This window comes from Natator depressus, chromosome 12, assembly GCF_965152275.1.
Source record: "Natator depressus isolate rNatDep1 chromosome 12, rNatDep2.hap1, whole genome shotgun sequence".
In the NCBI taxonomy this organism is placed as follows: Eukaryota; Metazoa; Chordata; order Testudines; family Cheloniidae; genus Natator; species Natator depressus.
Window position 1 is genome coordinate 36,310,926 of NC_134245.1, and position 26,045 is coordinate 36,336,970.

Sequence of the window (26,045 nt, forward strand, 5' to 3'; positions counted from 1 at the left end):
AGACATTTTAAACAAATGTACAATGGATAGCTAAAAAAAAAATCTATATGGCAAATATTGCCAACAAAGTTACACCACTTTAATACTGATCAACTGAGGCTACTGGTGTCTCGATTATTAGCAAAAAACAAATGTAGAATAAATAACAGGATGAGCCTGGCTAATTGTTTTTTGGTTTTTTTTCAAAGTGCCTTATTCTCTCTGCATAGGGTCTGGTCCTGCAGTCTTAGGCAGGCAAATAACTAACTCCCTTTGGGAGAGTTTACCTAATGCGGGGTTGCAGGCAAAAAAAAAAAAAACTTCTCTAAAGCAGGGGATAGACTGGAGACTAGGATAAAGCCAATGGGAGGGTTTTGGTCTTGTTTTGTTGCCCTCATTGAGACTCCTAACCCCCCCCCCCCGCCCCACTTCCTCGGGAGCCAGTGTTTAGTCTTCAGTGTATCGCGCTGATTCGCACATCCCTAACACAACGGGGGGGGGGGGGGGGCACAAAATATCCTGCAGAATTTGGAGAATAGGCTACATTAAATGCACAATCACGTGAAAAGAGGGCACGTGGAGTTGGATTCTGCTCTCAGGGAAGTCAATAACCACACACCCATTGACTTGGATGGTGCAGGAAAGCCTCCCCCCCCCCCCCCCATCCCCCCAGCGCCCAGTAAAGAGCTGATGGGAATAACAAGGCACATAGAGGAGTTATTTTCCCTTTTCTTTTCTTTTTTTCTTTTTTTAAGGCAGTGAGGGGTTCGAAGAGCCCATGGCCAGAAATCCCATCTGTGTTCTGAAGAAGATTCCAAGCAATTCCTTAACCCTTCAGTTACACATCTCAACCAGACCGTCATTTCCAAACGATTTCCATTCTCCTTTTAAAGCTCATTGTGGCTAGAGTTCTGGTCCAAGCACACCCTTCCCGATCGCTTTCATGTCATTGTTTCCGGGTGGTTGTTTTTTTGGTTTGTTTTTTTAACACTCATGTTTAAAAAAAAAAATACAATTTTGGATTTTTCCCCACCCCATCAATAAAAAATAAGAGCTCGTTTTAGTAATGAAACAGACACGTGATTCTTGGAAACTTAGTCAGATCACAGCCCCCGAGCGATGCTACAAACGAAGGAAAGAGACAGCACCCCGTGTTCACTTTACCCTTTCCAAAAAGGCACCGTGCATCCCTGCTTCTTTAGCTTAGTGTTAATTCGTTTCAAAATGTTCCCAAACGCCAGGCTTCTGCGGATGGCTTATATACCTCCAGAGTAAAATCAGTCTAGTTATTTGGATGTCCCTTTAGCACAGAGGGTCTTTTGGGAGGTCCCTTCCACATAGAAAGTTTTCTTTGTGTCATGATTGGGGGGGGTGTCCCCAAAAGTTGGCTTCTTTGCCTGGTATCACATAACACAGGGCTTGATGTCTTGGTATGTCACTTGCTGATGATAGTAAGATCCACTCCCCGCTGAATGCATCGAGGAAGAGGCCATTGCGTTGAAAGAGAAGACGAATTCTTTCCTGTCACACATGCTTGGAGACTGGGAATGATACCGCGGGATTCCTGGAAGAAATCGGGGATCAGAATTAAAATGAAGCTTTAGCAAGTGGCTAGAGCAGTAATGCTATAGAGAGGCTTGGGGGATCTCTACCATCGCCCCGTGCTGGGGGCATTTGGGAGGAGGGTTTTCACTGCACCGAAGGGAACACGCCAGTGCTGCTTTATCATCCCAGGGGGGGGGAGAGGGGGGGGTTGTTGCGCACAAACAGGTGCTGTCATGGCTTCAATGTCTGCAGCCCTTACTCAGAGGAAATTCCCATTGACTTTAATGGGAGTTTTGCCCGAATGCGAATTGCAGGATGGGGCGGTATATTTCCTGGCTGGCTAAGGAAGCAGAAGCATTTCTAAGATGTGTGTTTACATTCTGCGTCCTTGATGTACAGATTGCGGGCCTGATGCTCCTTCCGTGGGAGTCAACGGGGGAGGGAAAGGGCCCTTGATTTCCAGTGGGACCTACTGGGCTTTGACTTCTTACCCCCTCCCTGCTCCCACTACCCCTGAGCGCTGACAACTAAAAGAACAAGAGTCAGCGAACGCGGGGGTCAAATGTAAGGAAGCCCAGAGAGCCTGGGGTTTTTAAGAGGAACTCCCATCGAAATCAAAGTGAAACCTCCAAGAGATTTCCCCCAGTGACACCAAAAGCAAAGCAAAGCAATGTTATATTAAAGCAAACCACGGCAATGTAAACAAGGATAATAATACTGGTAAGCGCAAGGGAGCCGACAGCCTTCCGAATTATTCATTTTTTCCAGCACAAAATCAATCAACTCTGGCACCAACATGGGAGGACTTGGGTTTGGTTAACAAAGATCTGTTAGACGGAAACGTTTCATTGTTACACGCTTGGTATTTAAAATATTGCATTTAAAACCCCTTAGTGTGTCTCTCCGATTAGAAATAAATTAAAGTTGTCAGTTAATTTCGAATGATCAATCCGGACTAGTCCAATGGAATTTTGCAGCGAATCTGAAATGATTCACCCGGTCTATTCCAATTATATTTCGCAGTTGATCTGAAATTATTAATATGGACTACTTCAGACACTGCAGTTTAGTTCCTTTAACAGCATGTTTACACGGGGGGCTGAGCGGTCCACCTGCCATGGACGGATAGGTGGGAAAGGAGATTTGCCAAGGGGTGGCAAACGCAGAGGGACATTGCAGTGTTTCATGGCCGCTATTCCTGTTCACCCTTATTTTATGGGACTCCGTTTACACGCCGGACTGTACGTTTCTCCAGCAGGCCCGCATTTCAAAGCCCAGATGGGCCCCCAACAGTCCCCCAGGAGATCTGTTAAAAATTCAGTTCTCCCAAATAGCACTCGATTAAAATGGCGAGAGGAAGAGGAAGGAAAGAGGTAGCCAATTTTTAAAAAGCTGCTGAAGTAAATTGTCAGGTTTCAACACAGAAGTCAGGCCACGGAGAAACCCCGGCTTTAGCCCTATTGAAAAACAGCAGCTCTGTGTTGCAGTTTTAAAACTTTTTTGCTTTGCGATCGCTTCGTTTCTATTCTAACTGCGAGCCCTGATTCTCCGGCAGAAAAGATGATCGAGCGAGCCACTGGCCAAAATCCAGTTCGTCGTCTGTCTACAGCGTATAGAGATACAAGGACCCGATCGAACCAAATTGCCACTGTGATCAGAGTCGATCCAGAGATCTGGATTCATTTTTGGTTCGACCCTATTAGTGCCCGATCTAATCGATTAATTCAGATCCGGTTAAAATATATCAGAACATTTCCCCCCTCTCCGGGTCCCACAGTCACCTTCTCACTAGCGCAGGGCCTAGCACGAAATTGCCCACGGGACACGAAAGCACCAACCTCCGCGCAGAAAAACATGCCTGGAAAAACAGAGCCCGGCGGAATTGGTTTCAACGCCAGGCATGCCAGGAGTGAATTCCTGGCCTCTGGACAAACCCCCACGGCCTGCAATGGAGCCAGGATTTCACCCTAGGTCCCCTGGGATGGGACGGTGCAAACACAGCGCACCGTGGGGCTGTCCCCACCGCAAGCAAAAGGAATCCCCCAGCAGAGCCGCAGGCTGCTGGGCCCGAGATAACCTCTTCCCGCAGCTTGCTGCTCCTGCCGACCGCTGCCCTAAACCCTCGCCACTGGCGTGTTTCCTTGAAGCAGGCCCGCTCCGGGAATGGCTCTGCCCCGGCCACAACATCTCCTGGCTCCTAGAAACCGCATCCCCCTCCCCAGGTGAAACCCACCGAACGCTCCTCGCGGGATATAGCACAAGGGGAGTAGGTGCGTTGGTTTAATTCACCCTCGCAAGGGAATTCCCTGGCTGGGAAGAGTCTAATCTGAGGCGGGATACAGAACTCTAGATTACTTTCCTTCGGGGCCATCTATCGGGACACCCTGTCCCTTGCCAAATTCTCCCCTAAGCTACTGCAGAGTTCGCTCTGTTCGCAAAATCGACGGCATTTCACGGCTCTAATGGGACAGCTTATGTGTGGATATAGCTAGTCAGCTCTACCGATCTGCTTTGCAGAGGTAGGAAGGGATCGTTCATGTACCAGGCCAGCAATTATTTACTGTTGTTTGTTATACAGGCCGCGAAGAGACTACAGAGAAATATCCCCAAATTGGAAGAATCCAATGCAAACCAGAGTGCACCGAAAAAGGTGGAAGGAGTGATATCAGATTTGGGGCCTGAATTCCTAAATGGCATTTGAAATCAGAAAGATGGATAATTAAAATATCACACACGCACACACAAACACACTCCCACAGCCTTTGTATTTATCTGCCTAATTTCACACTGAGACATGACAGATTTAAAATCTTGTCCTAAAGGCCGCGAAAAGGGGGTCACGAAACGTACACAACAGCCGTGGGAGAAAAGAGGGGTAGGCAGGGCCCCCACGCCTCTCCATGCGTGGGTATATGTTTAAGTGTGCGGGCGTGCATGCCCGTGCGTGTGTGTGTGTCTGAACACGCAAGCCCTTGCAGGAAGTGTTCGTAAAGGTCACTTGCATGGATGCGAACAGGATCTATTGCAAGGCCCGGGTGAGATCACTTGCGTGGATGTTGCACCGACGTTGCACGCGTGCTCTATGACCCGCTGCTCAGCAGTGCACACCTGGGAAGCCCCCCCCCCCCGCTCTCCCCAGGCCCCCGGGCGCCGGCCCCTCACCTCCCCGCTTACCTTGCAGCTCTGCGGCGTTGTGGCCGTTCTGGTGAAGGTAGGACTGGTCCAGCGAGTGCGTGGAGAGGCCGGAGGAGAGCGGGTTGGCCGCGGGGTTGCAGGGGGACAAGGACTGCTGCTTGATGTAGGGCGCCCCGCTGTTCAAGGCGGCCGAGGCCGAAGGGGCCCACGGCGAGGCCGAGCTGGAGTAGACCGAGTGGGGCTCCATCACCCCGCCGCTGGCCAGCAGCGGGGAGGCCGGCACGGAGCTCTCGTGGTGCGGGTAGTCGCCCCCGGAGGAGCCGGTGCAGCTGCCCATGTAGGAGTGCCCGCCGTTGGCGGGCAGGTGGGGCACGGAGTGTCCCGCCAGGCCCATGCTGTCCACGTTGCTGGGCAAGTGCCCGTTCATCATGCCCAGGCCCCCGTCCAGGGCCAGGCTGCTGGGGCCGCAGGAGAGGCCCCCGGCCGAGCCCTGGAAGCTGTAGCTCTCCGGGGAGAGGTGGTTGAAGCCCAGGCTGTTCATCATGCTGTACATGGGCTTGAGGGCTTGGCATTTCCTCCTGAAGCCGCGGGGTCTCCTGCGGAAGGAGCCTTCCTCGAACATGAACTCGCTGGCCGGGTCGATGGTCCAGTAGTGGCCCTTGCCCGGGCGGCCCAACCCCTTGGGCAGCTTGATGAAGCACTCGTTGAGCGAGAGGTTGTGGCGCACCGAGTTCTTCCAGCCCTGGTAGGAGCCGCGGAAGAAGGGGAAGCGGCTCTGCAGGAACTGGTAGATCTCGCTCAGCGTCAGGCGCTTGGACGGCGAGCTCTGGATGGCCATGACGATCAGGGCGATGTAGGAGTACGGGGGCTTCTCCGGCCGCCGGATCCCGGCGTTGCTCTTCTTGGCTTTGCCGCCGCCCGCCGGGGTGCCGCCGGCGGCGGAGGAGGCGGACTCCATGGCCGAGCCCGGCTGCTGCTGCGGCTTCTCCAGCGCCGAGGACATGAGGCTGCAGCCGCCGAGCGCCGCGGGAGGAGGGGGCTGAGAGGAAGGAGCCTGCGGCACCTCTGCAGTCATCGACAGTGGCGTCCCCAAACCCGCTCGGGCCCCCCCTGCTCAGCCCTCCTCCCCCCCCGACCCAGGCCGCGCGGCTGGGGGTTGTTATTTGCACCCCCCCTCCTCTGTCTAGCTGCAGGGGGACTCTCCACCAGCGGCCTGTACCCCCTTCGGATAAACAAACGCAAGTGACCCCTCCACCCTGGCCCTAAATCCGAGCCCCACGGCAAGGCTGAGCCAGAGTCGGAGGGACGGGGCCGCTGTCCGGGCTCGGGCGCCGAGCAGAGAAGCCCCCTGGAATTGGTGGGGTTTTTTTTCCCCCTTTCCCCTACGTTGTTTTGCAAGAGGCTGGTCTCCCCCAACGCCGCCTCCTGGCTCTCAGCTCGGCTGCTGCTGGGAGCTGCTTTTCATCTCCGTCGGGCTGGATTCTGCCCCCAGCCGCGCCGATCGCCTTTAACTTTATCTCGTGTCAGCGGCGTCTGTCGGGTCTTGACAGTCAGACGTAAGAAGCAAGAGGAATTCCCCGCCCCGACCAACTCCCCCACCTCCCCCTTTTCTCCCCCCCCCCCCGCCCGCCCCTTCGCTCAAGCTCAGCTCCGGTGGGCACTTAAAGGGACCTCTACACTCCGGCCAACTGCTTTGCAGCGGAGTCTCAGGCTGCTCCTTCTCGTCCTGGGCGTCAATCCCTTCTCAATACGCCCCCCAACCCCCGGCCCAGGTGGCCTGTGCGGGGGCGATTGGGGGGAGGGGGGCCGGGAGAGAGGGCGTTTTATCGTCTTTATTTTGCCTCGCAGGTAGCCACGTTTTTAAGTCACTACTAACATTTTCATCCGGACGTCTCTGATTTTCAGCCCCCAAAGCCCAGTTGGGGACAGTGAAGACAAATTTGCAATGTACGAGGGAGTTTTCTAAGATCTTTGCTCTTACCGCCTCTATTCCTAAATCATGATAGAGATCAAAACGGGGCTGGGGGGGGGGGGAGGGAAGGAAGAGACAACGCGCCTGCAGGATTTAAAAGAGACAAAAATCCAAGCCGCAGAAGCTAAGTTCCCGGGCTATGGCCCGATGCAGACAGCTGTTTGCTGGCTCTGAAAGCCACGAGGGCTGTTTGTACACAACTCGATAAAAAGGGGAAATGCGGCTCGCCCTGGAGTGCGACTCTCATTTGAAATGTAGCCGGAGTGAAGCTCTCCCACTTAAAAACCAAGTTTCTTATTTCTTTTGAAGATAGACAGGAACATGGGCAGGATGTTTATACAGCGAAATGTAAACATCTTCTCAGGGGATCTTTAATAAAAAGAAATCAGAAAGAAAAGTCCCTGGTAGTTCGCATAGGGCCCCTTGCTAAGCCATATAAAATAGCGCCCGTGGCCTGTTTTGCTGCCGGGTTAGATTTTTGTTGTTGTTTGTTGTTGTTGTGATATAAACATGTGTTGATTTTTTCAGCTATGGCCAGACTTTGATCCTCAGAAGTAATGGATCATACAGACACACACACACACACACACACACACACCACATGGAGGGGGGGGAGGAAAAGGAGGGCAAAGCCTTCATCAGACCCCCACCCACAAAAAAGTCTGACCATCTTTTCATCAGTAAAGCTGTCACTCACTAATCAAGGTAAGTCACTTTAAACTTTTGTCACCTTCTTACCAGGCGCGCGTGGTAACTTTTGCACAATTAAGCTGTAAGAGGGGGGCTTGTGCGGGGGTGTGTGTGTGTGGGGGGAGTTTGGCTTTCACAGTTCATCGCTAGAAACTGAGCAGATGTGCTGGTTGTTGCCGTTTTCTTTCTTGTCAAGATGGGGGGGGGGGGGGGAAGCAAAGGCCAGATAGTACGAAAAAAAATCCACCAGAGTTTGCTCTGCTCCTGCCTGTTCTCGGCTCTGCAAAGTATCTTAGCCGAGTGAAAGGCTGAAAACCCCTCCGCCTTCTCTCCTTCCTCGTTTAATTTCCCCTTCTGCCCAGATTCGCTTTTAAGGGTTTTATGATAATTTAATACCTTTTAAAAGAAAGATAGATACTGATCGGGTTTCCAAAATCCCTGTTAACGTTATTTGCAGCCAGTCGTTACTAGCCTCTAGGGCGCCTGACACATCTGTGATACCACCAACAGGGATTTCACATCAGGGGTTTGTTTTTTGTGTTTTGTGTTTTTTTTTTTCCTCTTGCAAAACTCAGACGCAATCTCCAGCGTTTGCAAGGGGTAGCAGAACGCATGTTTCCACGGGAAACGAGCGCATTTCGGGACTTCTGCTGCTCGGTTCAGATCTGTCAGTGTGCCTCGGTATATAGTTGTGTGTCACTGGCCCTTACAACATGCTAACAGGACAAAAAATGAAGCATCGATGAAACGTATGCACCGCAGACAATGCTTTTCTGATTGGTATTTCACAGCCGGTAAAATGACCTGAGCTGCGAGCCAGAAAGAAAGCTCTCTAGTAAATAGCCTTGATTCAGGCCCTGGGTTGCAGGATAATCCACATACAACTGCAATGTGACAGGGGGCTGTCTGTTTCTATATGGCCTTCTCCCCACGCCCCCGGCTACAGAAATGCGGTGAAATGGTCCCATAAACTGATATTATACAGAGGAGGGACCATCCCCCAGTGCAGAAAATTCCGTTCCACATCTCCATCTCAGAGCAGGAAGACACATGGGTTAAAATACCATTCTATGCCAGAAAAAGCATAGAGCAAAGGGGGATAACCAATCGTGAGTGTATCATGTGTTGTTGCTCAGTTTAAAAAAAACATCAGACATTTCCCCATCTCTTCTTCAGTAAGTGAGCATATGTTTTCTCTGTTTACAGATACCAGATTTATAATGCAGAATAACCTTCTTAAATCAGCGTTTAATTTTCTTGTGAGCATGTCTAACCTATTCTTCTCCATTGCAGCTGTTGTGTTATAGCTCAAATTATTATTTTTCTTGATTTCTTTAAAATATGAAATCGCATTGTAGGTACCTTCCTCCCTCTCCCTCCCTCCCCCCACTTTGCTTGAAAGAAATATAGGAATGAACTCGGAAATTAAACAATTCAGAACGCAGATTATATATGTCAATTCCAGAATTGTAAACAAGGGATGCAACGTATTAAGATCTTTTGCAATTGTTTCTGGGGTGCTGATAAGGACACATTAAAAATAAAAGTCTGGCTTTACTGCTTGCATGGCAGTTCAAGTTAAAATGGTGGTAATTTACATGAGGAAGTATCTCGACTATTGTATCAGAAAAAACAATCAGCTGGAGCAAAGATGAGGCTTGTTTCAGTGGTCTTACCGAAACAATTTTCTTTAAAATAAAACAGTCTTTTGCTTCCTTGTTTTCTTTGTTTCCCCCACTGACTTTTGGGAGTGTGAAGGTTTTTTTCCCGACGTATTTATCTGGTAAACTTTAAAACAAAACAAAAAAACAAAACCCCAATCACAATCTACTCCGTATTTCATAGGCCTAGCTGTGGGAAAGGAAGAAATGTTACATCGTTTTATGTAGTAAACTAACCTGTGTGTTTAGTAAAAAACAGATTTTGGGAGTAAAGGCCAAGACATGATTTATTGTATATAGCACAAGGATTTTATTTTACAATAAATTAACCCTCGGTGTCACTATTATTATAGACTGAGAGGACCAAGTTGTTCGGTAACTTGTTAGCTTCAGTGGTTTGTTGGTTATAAAACGTCAAAATTATTCAAAATATGGTCAAGACCGGATTCTTAAAGGGCAAATAGGATATGTCTTAAATTCATTCCCTAGAAAAATGTCAGACCGGTGATTCATGTGGATAGATATTTTCCTGTATAAAACAAACCCATTAAAAAAATATAAGATCTCCCCTCCCTATTTGTGGCCCCGTCAGCAAAATAAACTAGATGGGGAAAACATCATTTGGAGCAATTATTGTCTTTTTAAAATATGTTGACTGATGGAGATTTCACATCAGACGGTTGGGCTAAAAATCAGTCCTGCGGGCCTGTAACGTTTCTATTCTTTTTCTTTCTTTCTTTCAATAACCCTTTGTTTTAAAATTAATTTCCAAAAGACATTTTTTCTCCTCTTTTTTTTTAAATCTGCCGTGCTTTGTGTAAAAATAGACAAATCTGAGCTTTCTTCCTTTTCCTGCGCTGAAGGTATTTTTACTAGCTAATTGCTTAAGTGAACTAGACTCTGCAACAAGCCAGCCTGTAATCCGAGTATGGAAATGTATATAGGTAGTATTGTTGTAAGAAGAATGTGCAGTTGGGTGCTGCTTTGCTAAGAGGCCCATGTGTTTATCCGAGCGCAGACCACCCATGGAGAGGGCAGAGACAGGCGTGCGTCCTCCTCTCCACTGCCCCTGCTTTTCATTAACACCAGGGACTTCAGTTGGAGAAGCCCGCCCCCCTACTTCGCTTTCTGGAGGCGATCGCCCAAACTCCTCGCTTTAGCCCAGTGCAAACTGATGCCTAAACGTTTACATAAGGTAGGAGGGGAGAGAGTGACGGGGCGGATTCAGCCAGTGGGTTACAGACGGAGGGAGGGAGGAAGGAGGGGGGCATTTTCTTAACGTGTAAATATTCCAACCTAAAAGGTGTTGACAGGAGGGGGCACTGTTTGGGGGCGGGGGGCGCGCTTCGGGCAGCTCATTGGCATCTCCCCTCTATAAGAACCTGTCCAGAAGAGGCTCCTCCAGGGGGGAAAGCTTGGGAGACGCTTGCTCCCCATCCCACCTTTAAGAGTCCAGCTGCACGTGTGCACGGCGGATTAACCAGTGAAGGTCTGGGCAAGGCTAGGGGGGGATGCAAAGCCCTCGGGGCAGTTCTAGCACCCGCGATCTGTTACTAAAGTTCGGACCCGGCGTAGGTTTCGGTCTCACGCACCATCAGCGTTTTAGCTTCTCCGGGTAGGGGAAAAAAAACAACAAACCAACCACCATCGCTCAAAGCACCGTAAGTGAGTTCATGCAGGAAATATGTGGCGGAAAAGACAAGCTTTCCCGGAGCGCCGCTGATTTCCCTGGAGACCAGCAAGGCAAGAGAGCCAGCTTTAGCAACCTAGTCTTGGCAACAAGGGGTTAAAGGCAGAGGGTAGCAGGCTATTGGACGAAACAGGATTCCGATGCAGGTCCATGCCACGAGAGTGCAGCGAGGATATAACTAGCCCCACAATGCAGCATGCATACGCCATTCACTGGTCCACTTATGCTTGTGGAAAGTCACCCGGAAATCAGGGCCTACTTTCATCCCTCCCATAACGCTTATTGATTTCAAATCAGCCCTGATCGGAATCTGACTCCCTAGTCTCATTGATCCTTTTATTCATTTATCTAGAATGTGTGTTTCCCATCACACAACATACACCTATGCCTGTACAGGTCTACACACCCGTGTGTACATATCTGCGCCCTGACCTATGTTATGAATGTATAAATATGGTTTCCGTGAACAACATTAGACGGCCTGAATAGAATATTATCCTATAGCGGAACACATACATCAGTGGGATCTTACAAGCGTAGGTTCCGAATCGGGAGTGAGCGAAATCCATAGGGGTTTGCGGGGAGCGTGAAGATTGACCCCCCGAGTTTTGGGGCGGCTTTGCATAAATTACCGCTGCTCAGTTGTCGAATCCAGCCGCTGTTGGGTCTGTTGGAGCATAAATGCAGCACTTAAGGCCTCCTGGCAGCTGCATGTTAGGAAGAAGTTCAAGCCTTGGTCGGAAAAAAGGATTGGACTTTTTAGCTGCCCGGTCCCGAGGTTGCCCCAAAACACACAGTTTCCATGACGTTCTTCAGTGAAATATTTGACAACATCACAGCGCAGAAATTTACAGCCCTCTTTAGCGCAAGATTTTTGGGGAGTTTGCTGGCAAAGGAGTAGTCCCTGAAACAGAAACTAGTTCCAGAGATATTAACCTTCGAACGTTACTATTTAGATCCAAGAGACAATCGCTTCCCACAGAGGAGATCTTTAAAATATCCCCATGTATTTATATCTTCGCGTACGGGTGGGTAGCGAGAATGCTTTGAGCATTTTCCCGCTGGCTGGAACTCAGATCTGCGCAGCTTACCACGGCATAAATGGGCTGGGGTGGGGGGTGGGGGGGAAGAGTCTGGAAGCGAGCTCCGCAGCCAGACAATATGTTACTAAATTGCTATCGGGATCGGGCCCTGCCTTGAGGCAGAAGCTGGTGCCTTCTGATCAAAGGAATTAGTCTCCCCTAGCCTCCAGATACTGAACTTTCGGTAGATCTGGCCTAACCATCGTTAGATTCAAAAGAAGCTTTGTCCAGCACTTCCAGGCTGGGGCAGGAGCCTCTGATTTTGGAGTGAAAGGAGCTTTATCGCATCGATGCGTCTGCTGATGTATCAGGTAGTTGGATGCAAGAGAAACCAAAGAAGAGCTGTGAATATTCTTATTTTGAGAAAGAGAGATTAGACTGAACCTAACACGTCTGATTCATGCTACAGGGTATTCTTGTTGTCAGCTATTTGGAGGAAAGCTATTTTAGGTCTGATCTTGCAATCCTTTCTCAGGCAAAGTTCCCAGTGAGCCTGCAGGATCGGGTCTGTCTTGTGTGTTATCTCATCAGTCCCCAGCTTGTGTTGTTTTATAACCCTCCCCCCCTCGCCCCCCACGCGATCATTTTCTGTTGAGGCTGGCCTTTCCTTTAGTGAAATCAGAGAGCAGGATCTGGCCTGTTTCACCTCTTGCAAGGTGACGCTCCTCCGGGCCATGTGTTGCGTTCCTCAGCAAATCCGCTATTGAGCCAAACCCAGAATCCCTTCAAGACTATCATTATCTCCCATGATTTTTGACGCTATTTTCAGAATAAGCTGCTGCATGAAAAGTGAAGTAGTATTTAAAGAGAGGGGAGTACGCTGACAAAAATAGGATCAAACTATCCTTTGGAAAAACATAAATATTGATATAGATCAACGGAGCCCACCAATAAGCTTATTTCTAAGGCAAGACGCGTTTCTAACCCCCAACGAGCGTTATTAACCATACAATAATCTTGCTCTGAGTAACTTGGCCAGAAGAAATGTTTAAGTCCCACGAATGTTTCAGATAAGTCATCTCTTTTACTTTCCTATGTGCGCTGAAAGCAAATAATTCTGAAGGAACTAAATTGGTTTGCTGAATGAAGATAAAACCGCTACAGAGTCATTAGAAGGACAATTATTCTTGTAGCATGAACAACCTTAATCCTCTGAGAGCAAGGTTTTATAAACTGTATCTTCCCGCCCCCGAACTATGCTTGAATTTATTTTCGGGGTTTGCCTTTATAATTAAAATGCATTTGAAATGCCCGAATCCAAATCTTAGGTAGTTGGAGTGGGGCAAAAGTAAATGACAAAATGCGTCAAAGACAGGGGATTTTGATTTTATGTGACTTGGGAAAATAGCTGGATTTGTTGTTTGCGGACAAGGGACATGGTTGTAATTGTTGTGATGTTGCAAAAAACTCCCCCCCCCCCCTTTGCAAAGCTTACACCATTTTGTGGGTTTAAAAAAGTCCTGCTCGGTAGTGAGAGTTTGGGACCAAAAATAAAATACTGGTTTGTATTTATTCACAGTTAAGCGAAGGGAGGAAAAACTTTTCTAATATGCAGACTGAAGAGAATTAATACGGTATATTTCCATTCTATACAAGGGACAAGTGAGCGGATTGATTTTTCTGCTAAATAAATAGCACAATGGGATGCAAACAATAGAAAATAACCAAATAGGTTGCAGAAGTTCCCAGGAGTTAATTTACATGTACTCTAATTGCTCTCTTTGACAATAAAAGTCTTCCTAATTTGTTAATACCTAGCTGATTAATATCCAAATTAGTTCTCAGAAGAAGTTAAGGTATTGTTGTCCAGAAGCACAGTGTGTTGGTACAATCATACGGAAATATCAACATGACTTCGAAAAGTTAAAGAAGATAAGGAGTTGCCGAAAAATAGATCCGAATTTCTGATAGTTGAGGCGTTGGTCCAAAGTAGAAATATAAATCACCAAATCAGCTTATGAGATCAACTGTATGCTGCCTGTCCATACCTAGGGGACATACGCTTAGAACAAGGCGGCAGCGTTACATGCGAGACAATAGGGACTCCATGAACTGTTTCTCCGGCAGAGGTGGGGTGCGTCTCGACTATTTGGCAGGCACGATCCGTGCATTATTGTGAAACCTTATCCCGCCTGCAATCATTTCGTTAGAGCCCTCGAACAGGCTTTTGAGCCAAGCGCCCTCCTCTTTCGCAGAGTCAGTGAGGTCAGTGGAAAGGAGTACTGGAGGTTGGGTCCAAATGTCCCATATATGTCCATGAATCATCCCCGAAGCCAGGCATCCTAGGGAAGAGATGTTCCTGGAGAACGAATTGGGGTCCCTGGGCTTTTAGAAGGAAGCTGTGGGGACTCTTTTGGGGAATACATGACAGCAAACTTTGAACTCTCTCTCTCTCTGTCTTTCACACACACACACACACACACACACACACACACACACACACACACACACACACACACACACCGCATTGTTTACTGACATAATTCCCTGGGCAGGTATGATAAAAAGGACGGTCAGCTGGTAACATGGATGGGGAAGTCCAGTCTGGTCCCTCCAACAACAGCCACAAAAACCTTTCCACGCATTGTGTCCAACCAAAGCTCTCCAGTTACCTGGAGCACAGCAGAAAGCCCCTTTCACTCCAGACTCACAGGCCAGCAGAAACTATTTCTAGCCACGAGGTTTGTTAATTCCAAAGTGACAGGTTTCAGAGTAACAGCCGTGTTAGTCTGTATTTGCAAAAAGAAAAGGATGACTTGTGGCTTGGTTAGAGACTAACCAATTTATTTGGTTGGAGGACTTGGTTAGAGACTAACCAATTTATTTGAGCATAAGCTTTCGTGAGCTACAGCTCACTTCATCGGATGCATCCTGTTGTCAGTTGTGTCCCTTGGCTAGCTAAGGATAGCAGCGTGTATTGAACTGTAAAGCGGAAATCACGCACAAATGCCAACATTTTCAGACTAATCCCAAGAGATAACCGAAGAGTTCTGACATACTTCATCCACTACGAGACCAAATAATACCTTCAGCTCGGAAGCCTTTGTATGACCTATAGGTAGCCGTCATCACGAGCTTATTATGGCATTTAAAAAAAGCCACTCCCCAAACGCACATGTCAATCAATGCATGCCATAGATCGGCTATGTCTGGTGCGCTTTTGTGCTCACATATCTGTGGAGTAAAAGCAGGAGGAGATTTTCGACAAAATGATCAATCAAAATACATGTTCGTGCAAACTTTACCCTCAATGCCCCTTTCTGTAAGCCAAGCTAATGCAGATGTGCATTGTTTATAATTGCTTTAAGGAAAGATTTCCATCTGAAATTCCCACTGTGTACAATTATCAGCAAGCAAGGCCTTCGCGTGAGTTAGCCACCTGCTAAGCGAAAGGCTCCTCTACATTAATCGATGATTTAGCTTCCAGAGAACGAACGGATCCCCCCCCCACCTCCCGCCGCCGCCCCATCCCCCTTGTAGGTGCTAAATACAGCCCCGGGCAGCTTTCTAGCAATCTGCCCCTAGTTCTCCAGCTCTCTAGGCAGAATAACCGGTTAGATAGCGAGATGCGTGCATCTTTACTGTCTGGTGGCAGTAAGGGAGGTTCTGCCTTTCTATTCCCAGTCTGATTCGTGGAGGCTTAAGACTCAGTTTCCCAACTGATCCAGCCTTGGTAACGTCACACTACATGCGGGGAAAGCGTATGTAAATATTCATCATATAAGGAACATGTATCGTGCCCAAACAATGCCTCTTCGAAGTGGTGTCATTGCCAGTGATGAGACTATGAATAAAGAAATAGAAGAATAGAAAATGAAGATTGCAGACAAGGATGGCAGGGTCCTATCTTGCAAATCCCCACACAGGGGGAATAGCCTGTCCTCACTCTGCTATTCCTGCCAGTGAGGAGTGGCAGGGCTGGGTGCGGAGACCGTGTATCCACACACATACCAGTGGCAATCCAAAGGCCACATTCTGCTCCCTTTGGTGCCAACCGGATGATGAGGCGGGGTAAAGATTAGCCCCCTAAATCAGAGAGTCATTGACGTTAGTGGAGTGGGCTTGATCCCCTCACGCTTCGTTTCTTCTTCGAATCACCCCCCTCCCCCCGTGTCCATTGGCGAAAGGACACCAGAATAACACCTTGTTTTTCAAGATGCCTTTAAATAGACCAGAGGGCTAGGGGCAAAGCACACAATAAACCGCTCCCTGGACCGCCACCCTGAACGCCGCTACAATGCCCACACTTTCTCCGCCTGCAAAATGGGAATAGCAAACCCTCCCCCTAGGATAAAACAGATAGTTATCTGTGCAGAGCTGGGATCATTTAAAGCACTAGAGATTATTCACTTTTCTTTTGCTTCAGTAAAGTTGGATATGTTTGGAAAGATCATTAAATGGTCACTTTGGCAAGACTCCATTTAACCCCTCCCTTTGTAAACAGAAATGCAGGTAGAAATACTTTTCACAATTCGAATTAGCTTCCACCTGATGCTGATCCTGCAACGCTCAGCTAAGCAGAATTTCTGCTGAGTTTAGCAAGAGGTCTGCTTCCCCCTGGGCTACAGGATTGGGCCCCCTGCCTCAACCTAGTCTCTCTCTGACAGTGAGTGAAACCAGGGCCCCATTCAAATCTCTGGCAAAACTCCCATTGATTTCAGATGAGCCAGGATGTCACCCAATGTATGTAGATTGGGCGAATGTCCACACACAGAGTTGGATAATATTACTCCGCACCCACCGATGGTTAGTTTCACCGATTATAGATTATGCCGCCAATTAACGTTTGAGGAGAGGTGATTTTTACCTTCTTGTGTCCATCATAAATCTCAAATGTAAACTATACACGAAAATTAAGGCAAAGGAGGAAAGCTCTGGAAGCCTTTCTGCTGTGTAAACAATGCAAAACGACTTTTGACATATCCTCCCTACGCAGGAAAATATAATTTTCTCTTCTCACCCTCCTTTAAGGCTAAGCAATTGTTTTTGTTGGAATCTATCCCAGCGCCTTAACGCAGAAATTATCTTCAAACTGGCTCTTTCTTTTTTTTACCTTTAACTTTTTCTTATAGGTCAAGAATTGATTTCCATTTGTCGGTCATCTGCATAGGCGAAAGCCTGATGCTTTACACGATTCGTCTGGTGGCGTTTTTCATCACAGTTTTAGTGTTTAATTATAATTATAATTAATCTTATGGAGTCCCCACTGGTATGTGCTTAGAATAGACTGCGTCTGTTAACATAGTGCGGACTCCATAGCGTTAATTATAATTATAATTAAACGCTAAAACTGGGGTGAAACAGACACAGTGTGGTATAAGCACATACCCCCCCCCCCCAGTCTGTATCTAACTAGAGAGGCTGTGCTTGTTAGAAATAGAACAATTTGGACAATCATATCGTTCATTTCCTATAAAAATAATCATTGAAGCGGTTAATCTCCTTTTAAGAATCTGTTTCAGGCTAAGTAGACATGCATTGTTTTTAATTAACACAAAAGAACACTCTAAGAAATTACACTCCGGGGAAATAATCCGCAAAGAATTGGATTGGGGTAAATTAAAATGGAAACATGAAATATAGAAAAGCAGATAGACGAGTCTCTGCAAAACACAGGTATTTGGTTCTGGAGTGACTAGCGCTCTGCCATAAAGCAGTTGTTTTCTCCATGAGTCCATCGAATTCTAGGGTCTGATAGATTAAGTTTTCCTATTCTACCTTTATATTTCGTGTGTGTCTCTCCGTCCGTGCCGGGCAAACTCTAGAGAAATTTATTGAAAATGCAAAATACCAACCCTTAAATTCGATTGCTTTCTCCTTAGTCACACGTTGGTTTTTAAAATAGTTCATTGGTTGGAGGGCAAAACACTCGGCTCCTGACAGCTAATCTCCCCCTCTGCAGTCCTTAAAATATGCCTCAAAAATATCAGTTTGCAGCTAATCCAATTAAAATCGGTAAATCAAAGAGGGATCGAGGCAAAAGTTTAGTCTTATTGTTTTGTCTGTCTCAGAAAGCACTGGAAACAAACTGCCTGAAACAACGGAATTTGGATGTATATCTTAAAGGAATAAGAACATCGAATGAATGATAAAGTAACCGTGTTTTACACACTGAGTTTATTGCTCTGACATTCTGGGTAGTCTACGGTTAAAACACAAAAATCCTGAACACTTCCCCCCTGGAGATTGATATTATTTGAATGTTGCAAAAACACTAATTTAAAGCACCGTAGACGATCAGGAAATGTATCCTTTGAGCGGGGAGGTCCTGGATGAAATTGTGGTCCTAAAATATCTGCTGGGAGTTGTTTTAAAATTATTTTAGGAATCTCCACGCAGAGCTGGAGCGGAAGGTTTACGAATGCCGCTCTGAATTGTCGCATTCGTTTCCAGACACAGTTGTTAAAGTCACTGCATGCATCCGATGAAGTGAGCTGTAGCCCACGAAAGCTTATGCTCTAATAAATTGGTTAGTCTCTAAGCTGCCACAAATCCTCCTTTTCTTTTTGCGGATACAGACTAACACGGCGGCTACTCTAAAGCCTATATTATCTGTGGTGCGGGGAGATTATATCTTGTCGAGTCACCAGATTTAAAATCACCCGAGCATTGCACTAATCGAGAGCTTTTCTCCGCCGACTCTCCAACGATTGCCGCCTTCTTTTCTATCCCATAGTCTTCAGCTTGTATTTCGAGCGATCATGGAGGGCGAGATCCCTTCTCTTTATCTATCTACTCCCAACCGCCTCCATTATTCTGAAACTTCCAACACCGGGCTGAGAGATAAAGCAGACAGTGATTGCACCGCGGCCTGGGTTCCTGGTTTCTACAGAACAGAGCTCCCCGCAGGCATCGGAGACGGATAGATCATTGATGTGAATCAGAATCCGCACCCGGCTCCGGGCTGCGCCTGGTGTTGCTATTTGCCTCTTCGCTTTGGAATCTTATTTAAGGTTACAAGGTTATATTACGCCGTGTAAAAACCAGCGCACTCGATGGAAAGGGGCGATGTCCGAGCAGACCTGCTCAGAGACGAGCCCTGCTCTGTGCGACGAAGCTGATTGTGAGCAGCCCCGAGCGAGAAATAGAAATAGAACTGCCCCATAGCGAGACCAGAAATTACAAGAAGGCGAATCGCAGCAGACACTTCTGTAGGTATTTATTGCAAAAACCAACAGGAGGGCAAAATGCTAAGCACTTAAACCGTATACAAACCGTTGTCTATATAGCCGTGGCATCTGGGGAGAGATTGTATCATATTCACAAGAATATGAACTCCTCTGATGGATGTTAAAGCGGTATAAAGTGCTTTGATTAAAACAAATATACGTGTGTTGTGAAATTAGCGCTGGGGTGTCAGAAAGGAGAGTGATAACACAGGGGAAACGTTTCAGACCGCAAAGCTGTAAGAGAAGCCCTGTGTCTGATTTGCACAGATTTCACTTAATTAAAAGAAGCTATTTCTCTGGAATGTTCTCCAAGGTCACCCTGCAACTGTAAAGTGTTTGGTTCATCTGTTTGAAGAAAAGAACAGGACTTCCAAGTTCTGGTGAACAATAGCCTGTGCAGATAGATTAGACACGTGCGGGGACAGGTACATTTCCCTCCAAAACTGTAAAGGGGGAAGGAGAAAGGAGGCAGACAGCGAGCAAAAAAAAAGTCCCCACATGTAAAATAACGAAATAAACACTGATCCCCTCGCTTCAGAAGGAGCAGTTTCTCTGTTTCTTCCCTGTTTCTCGACCCAGAGCCAGTAGAAAAAGCAAAGCAACCTACCTCACCCAAAGGAACTGTCACCAAGAGACTGAATTCTGCAAGCAGTGTTGAACCCAGAACCTTAGATATTGTCTGAAGTTGTGGGACAAGAATGGAGAGAGACTGAGAACAAGGATTAAAAAAAAATTAACCTACCAAAGTTTTGTTATACAGGATAGTTTAGCTGTGTGTGAATGTCAATGGATATTTTTTTCCCTTGAAAAAAGTAAAGAACACCAAAATAGAGTTTTGGAGGTGGGAGATCAGTTGTGGGGTATACATGAGTGTGTGTGTAAATATATAGATAGATAGATATAGTATTTTAGTATATATCGATATTCAATGAATGTCTATATATATTTTAAAATACTTGTAAATCTATATAAGTAAGATGTGTTGAGAGAGAGCCATGTACACACATATTCATTCACACACTAAAGGCAAGCTAATATGCTTTGTGAAAGCAACGAGATGGTCTCTACATTCACTTTACTGGCTTAGTAGGTGGCCATGTATATTTTGGTTGAGTGGTGTTTATGTTAATAAAAGAAGGATGAGATTACAAACAGACCACTGAATGCCCTGAATTTTGCTGCTGGATTGGTAAACTGTATAAGTAATCAGTTTCTGTGAGCAAATATGATTGTTGTCGTTTTCGCAGAAACACATTTGCATTATTTGGGGAGATTTTCTGTGTGTGGTTATTGCTGCTTTTGTCTTGCTCCAAGCTGTGGAATATGTTTTCCATCAGCTCCTAAGAAAGATACAGTCGAGACAAGGACAGACTAGCTTTGGTGCTGGGATTGGATTTGGAAAATAACTGGAAGTGCACACGAAAGATGTATGAAAAGCACTCAGATTTGCAGCGTTTTTGGTACAGTTTCAAACGGCCCGATTCTCTTCGTCCAGTGGAGTAGGCAGGGCAGGATCGGGCATTTAAACACTCCTCCAGAGGCTCCCCCCGCAGAGTTCAGAGTTCCCGGTTTTCGATGATCAGGGCTAACACATATTGGCACGTGGCCTTTGATGATCCCACCTGAAATAGTAATAACTGTATGAGCCCTGGGGTTGAGAAATACCTGATCTTTCCAGGACTATTTCAAGCAGACCCTTCCAAAGATTACCATCTGCTCAAAAATCAGTGACCTACCATGATTTCCCCAACATCGATGGCCAAATCGTTTGCCCACTCCCTTTAAATCAGACCGGCAGCCAAAGGGCCCGATTTTAAGGTCCTTAGCCGGACACAGCTCCCCCTGACCTCAGCAGGGGTTTTTACCCTAACCGCAGGATCCGGCTGTTGGGTCTAGTGGACTTTTCAATCAGTCAATCACCATCGCTAAATATTTAGGGCCCCAGGGACTGCACCGAATTCGAATGTTTCTTTGGGATATTGGTACATGAGCCCGTATCAATGCATTTGATGGGATCTCTTGCGTGCAGATTCCTTTTAATAAATCGGATTTTCACCATCTTGCCCTGTCCTCATCCTTAGGTAAAAAATTATTTCAGTGCCCACAAATTACGTCAGCCTTTTCAACATAGGTGTGTGTCTCCTTCGCTGGCTTCCCACTTTCCTTTTTGCGCGTAAACAGTTCTCGACAAGAGGACAGTTGTTAAAGCAGGGCTGGGTCAGGACAGTTTTATATTCATAGGTTTTATTACTGTTGTGTTTCCTCGTGGACCAAACTACAATGAAAAAAGGAAGTGTAAACAAGGCCCGTTTGAAGAGGACATTCGCAAGAGTTCAGGAATGAGCGTGAAACTTTCGCAGGCCAGAATGTAACAGAACAAGAAAGACAAAACCATCTCCACAAGAACCTCGGCACGAAAGAAACACGATTGCTTTGCCCGAGTAAAGTTCCATGGAGAACTTCTGCATTGGTTTTGGTGGCAGAGAGGAAAGCGATGCCTTCTCGAGGCATTGAACTTGTTAAAAGCCTCAGGCGTTAGACCCAAGCATTGCAATTGCGTTTTTAGCTCTTATCTTGTATTCCTCAGGATTTTACCCTAAAAGGGGTTTCTAACTTCATTTGGTGCCAGCGGTGCTCCTCGCTGGATGCTTCATTTGTGTGATCTACACCTGGTCCCGCCCGTTCTTTCGGGCGCATCGAGCTAAGGTTTAGTGCCTGGACAATACGTTATAAAAACAGACTGTAACTAATGTGTTAAGATTTTTCTTTTTTCAGGACAGAAAAGCTAGTGCAAGAGCGCTCGTTTTGACAGATGCAGAAACCAGCCAAAAATACATTGTAGACACCTGGGCCTAATTTCCCCCAAACCTGAATCACCTCCGCTGACTTAAAGTCACTTTTGCAAAGGTGGGCTACCTGACTTCCTGCTGTTTAAAAACGGGGACGTGTTTTCTCGCGAAACCTGGAATTTCTCTAGTCGCATCGGAGTAATAATTCCTCCAAGTACATCTCGAATGTATCGAGTTAGCCCCCAAGCCACCCTTCCGTCGGCGTCTAGAAAGAGTCAAAGGCGAGGAGAACGAATTCTCCTTGGAGCTGGTCGTGTTTCGATCCTCTTCGGTTTTTCCCTGGACGGGTTTACTTCCACGGGTGTTTAACCGTGTGCGCGGCACAGTTAGGCGGGGAGGGTTCCTGTTAATAATAAAAGCGCGTAGCCGACCCACTTGGGGTCTCATAAGTTAACCTCCCCCGCTACACCTTTCCCAGCGCCAGTGTCTGGACGCCCTGCCTTCCCGTCGGAGCTTCCAGCGCCACCAGCGACGCTGTGGACCCGCTAAGCAACGCGAGGCGAAGGCAGATGAAAGTGATGTCACATTAATGTCAGCCAACAACTCCAGCCCACACAGTCCTGATTGCGCGTATTAATCTTGCCAATTTGTCTGTCAGCACTTGGCTAATCCGTAAATAGCCTTCGACAGGTGCTTTATGCTTCCGCCACATCCTTGCTTCTCCCCTCCCCAGTCAGCTCGCTTCAATGGGGACAGTGACTTTCTCCTCTTGAACTCTGCGGGGTTTGTTTTTTTTTTTTAAAGAAAACTTTCAAGCTATTGTTTAGTCTGCGCGGGGGATGCTATGGTTCTCCCGAAAGGAAGTCCTGGTGCGGGGAGGAAATGTGCGAGAAACAAAGGGGGACTACCTGGCTGCAATGTACACGCTGCTTGGCAATCCGCAACCTCCTCTTTGGCAAGGATCTCTCTCTTTCTGTAGAAGGGATCGATGCCTATATACTGCCTAGCTGAGCTGGAGCCCATTGGAAACAAGGCTTTAAAATAAAATGGACAATGCTTAGGCGCACGAAGGGATGACTCCTACCTAGTCAATTTCCGGGTCTGGGTCCCATCTTAAACCGATATCCAGTTTGCTGATGGTCAAATTCCAGCCACCAGTGTCCGATTCCACAGGCTGGTAATGTTTGTTCTGACCTTAGGGCGCTTCCTCGGCGCTGACAGTGCGCTTGGGCAGCTTCTGCCCCGAAGACCACACAGCCTAACGTGGCCCTGCGTGGCCCGCCGTGGATTTTATAGATCAAGTGAAAGATCCTGACCAAAGCTTGAGCTAGAGAGAACACATTTTCCCCGACGCAATTTTATCCTACAATTAAACTTAAGGTCAAATATTTGCTTCGCTACGCTATCAGAAATGCCACCGCCTTATTACAGTGCACAGTTAGCCATAAAGTAGGGGTTGTATTGAATCGAAGATTGGAATTATTGTGGTGTAGGGGGCAATCTTGCCAGCTCTGGGCTTTAGCACAGTAAGCTCAAACACTGGGTTTTGACATCTAGGCAGCCCTATTAACAACGAAAGCTGAGTCCAGAGAGCTTCACTCTTCCCCCAAAAGGATTGTTTTGTTTCACCTTGGCCACTTTGCTTACTTTAAACGGCTCGCGCGTACTTTTTAAGCACTTCACCTCGTAGCAACCTCCCGTTGCGCTTTCTCTGGAGAATGCCTCACTTTGTGAGGATTATTGTGACACGGTTGGCTTTTGCATCCAGGACAGCGGCTCGTTTTTAAAAGACGAGGCTGGCGCTGCCTTTTCCGGATCCTTTGCTCAGCTACAAGGCAGGAGCATCTTGTAAAGTGGTCTCTCTGTAGGATCGCTCAGAGGCAGGGAAGTCACTGGGGAATCTTTCCAGGAACGTTTTCTAAGGTTTTGGATCAGACCCTAAAACACACGCATACGATAAAATACAATTCTTATCCGCAAGTTCACGTCTTCACCTGAATTTCCTGTGGGTAGACGGACCGTCTAGTTCCAAGCAATTATTTTAATAAACTAAGGCGATTAATCCACCTGTTCTGGAGTCGACCTGCAGTCTGAGGACATGTCAGGAAACGACTCGCAGCCCTGCACGGTGCAAATATTTGGACGAAAGACAGGTAGGAAGGATTCTCCAAATGTTTACCAAAGGCTGTTGATAGGCTCGGGATTTATAACCATGTATAATCTCTGCCCCCACACAAATTCCCGAGCAGGTGCATCTAGTTTCAATGTGGCACATGCTGTGGGTGTGTGGTGGGAAAGGGGAGAGAGGTTACTACGCAATTCTAGGCATCCCTGATGCCCTGTAGTCCGAGCTTGCTCCCAGTGAAGTCAATGGCCAACCTCCTGTTTACTCCCATGGCTACTGGATGAGGGCCAAAGTCAATTTCAGTGATTCAGGGTCCCTGCTCATAATTAAAACAATTACTGGCCTTTTTAAACCCAAGAAATGCATCTGTTTTGTCATAACCTCGGAAAAGATTAAAAAGCTGGGCGTGCTTTTAGTCTTGAGAACAGAAAACTGGGAGGGAGGGGACCCGATAGCCGTCTTCAAATATATTAAGGGCTGTTGTAAAGAGGCCAGTGATCCGTTGCTCTCCATGTCCTCTGAAGGTAGGACAAGAAGTAACTGGATTAATCTGCAGCAAGGAAGATTTAGGTTAGATATTAGGGAAAACTTCCTGCCTATCAGGGTAGGCAAGCTCTGGAATAAGGCTTCCAAGGGAGGCTGTGGAATCCCCATCATTAGAGGGTTCTAAGAACAGGTTGGACAGACACCCATGGGGGGGTCTAGGGTTACTTGGTCCTGCTTCAGTGCAGGGGCTGGACTCGATGACTCTGAGGACCCTTCCAGCCCTGCATTTCTACAAAGTGTAACGAAACAATTGCTCTGGATTACTTAGGCCTATCAAAATATGTATCGCAACACTAACTGCAATATTGTAATATAATTCTCTCTAAATAATATACGTTTACTTTCCAAATTATATGCTAGGATTCTAAATAGACCAGTCTCATTCCCTAACAGAGTGTAGGGAAAAATCAAGGCAAAGAGAGACGAAGGCCCAGATCCGCAAAGGTCTGTAGACTCATAACTTGCCACTGAAATCAGTGGATGCTAGTTGCCTAAATACCTTTGAGGATCTAGGCCCAGGTGATCTGACCAATGTCATGCAGCAGGTCATTGGCAGAGATGGGAACAGAAATTAGGTCTCCTGACTCCCAGTTCAGTACCGGCTCCTCTATGCCACGCTGCCTGGACAGCAATTATTTTGTCAGCATAAATGTATGTGTGCTTACTGAGAGAATCATTATGATTATCACAGTCACATAGGAATTGTCATACTGGATCAGCCCAGCCCATCTACTCCAGTATCCTCTCTAACAGCAGCCAGTTTCAGTGCTTCAGAGGGAGGTGCAAGAAATCTACCAATAAGCACTCCTACCAACCACTTACAGAAAATCACTAGCATGCAAAATGAGAAAAATCAGCGTAAAATTAAGTCACTCCACTCTGGCAATTTCCCCTGCCTCATCCCCCTGGTTCTGGTTTTTAAGGTTTTATTCTGTGCTAGAAACACTAACACGAATTTAGCATGCAACAGACTAGAGAGGATTTCAGAGGACGTGCTTTTTTTAGTAACAAACAGCAATCCTATCTGCTGCAGAAAAGCCTTTAATTCATTACAGCTTTGTACTACCACAATTTGCTGACTGCTCAGATGGGTGGATACAATGGCTCCATTGTTGTGTCTGAGGGAGATCCCATAATTGCACACTGTTGATTAAACAGTATGTTTTCTATTTTGTTATCTGATTGATTTAAATGATTTTTCTAAGATAGGTTTTAAAGGGGGGCGGGGTTTGAGGCTTACCCTCATTGTGTTTAAGAAATGAAGGGAAATGGCTGAATTATTTATTTATTATGGGAACTGGGTATTTTTTCTCCAGAGCAGGGATTGAAGAGTAAAACATAGGAGAAGGTATTCAGAACTCTGTCAATTCAGTTTTTGTGCTCAGTGAAGTTTTAATGTATACTCAAGAAATTAAATCCTGGTTTAAATGCAAGTCTCAATGCAACCTCAAATATGGAGTCATGCCTCTATAATAATTCAAACTAATCTGGATTTTTCTTTTCCTCAAACTATTAATTAGCACTCACCCAAACAATGTTCTTAAAGAGGTTTCCAGATTATGCTGTTGGGCCATAGATTGACTCCAAGATATAAACTGTGATCGTGCCACAGAGTAACAGTCTGACCTGCTTGTGTAAATGGACACATAAGACGACCCCTAG

At 46.7% G+C, this 26,045-nt stretch overlaps 1 protein-coding gene across 1 annotated transcript; it reads right to left on the reverse strand.

Moving 5' to 3' along the window:
* Positions 1-674: 674 nt before the first annotated feature.
* Positions 675-5,662, reverse strand: FOXF1 (forkhead box F1). The gene is made up of 2 exons (XM_074969195.1): positions 4,699-5,662; positions 675-1,543 (listed from the first exon to the last, which is right to left on the reverse strand). Exons 1-2 carry the CDS (start codon positions 5,660-5,662, stop codon positions 1,383-1,385), a joined length of 1,125 nt encoding a protein of 374 aa, XP_074825296.1. The 3' UTR covers positions 675-1,382.
* Positions 5,663-26,045: the final 20,383 nt, after the last annotated feature.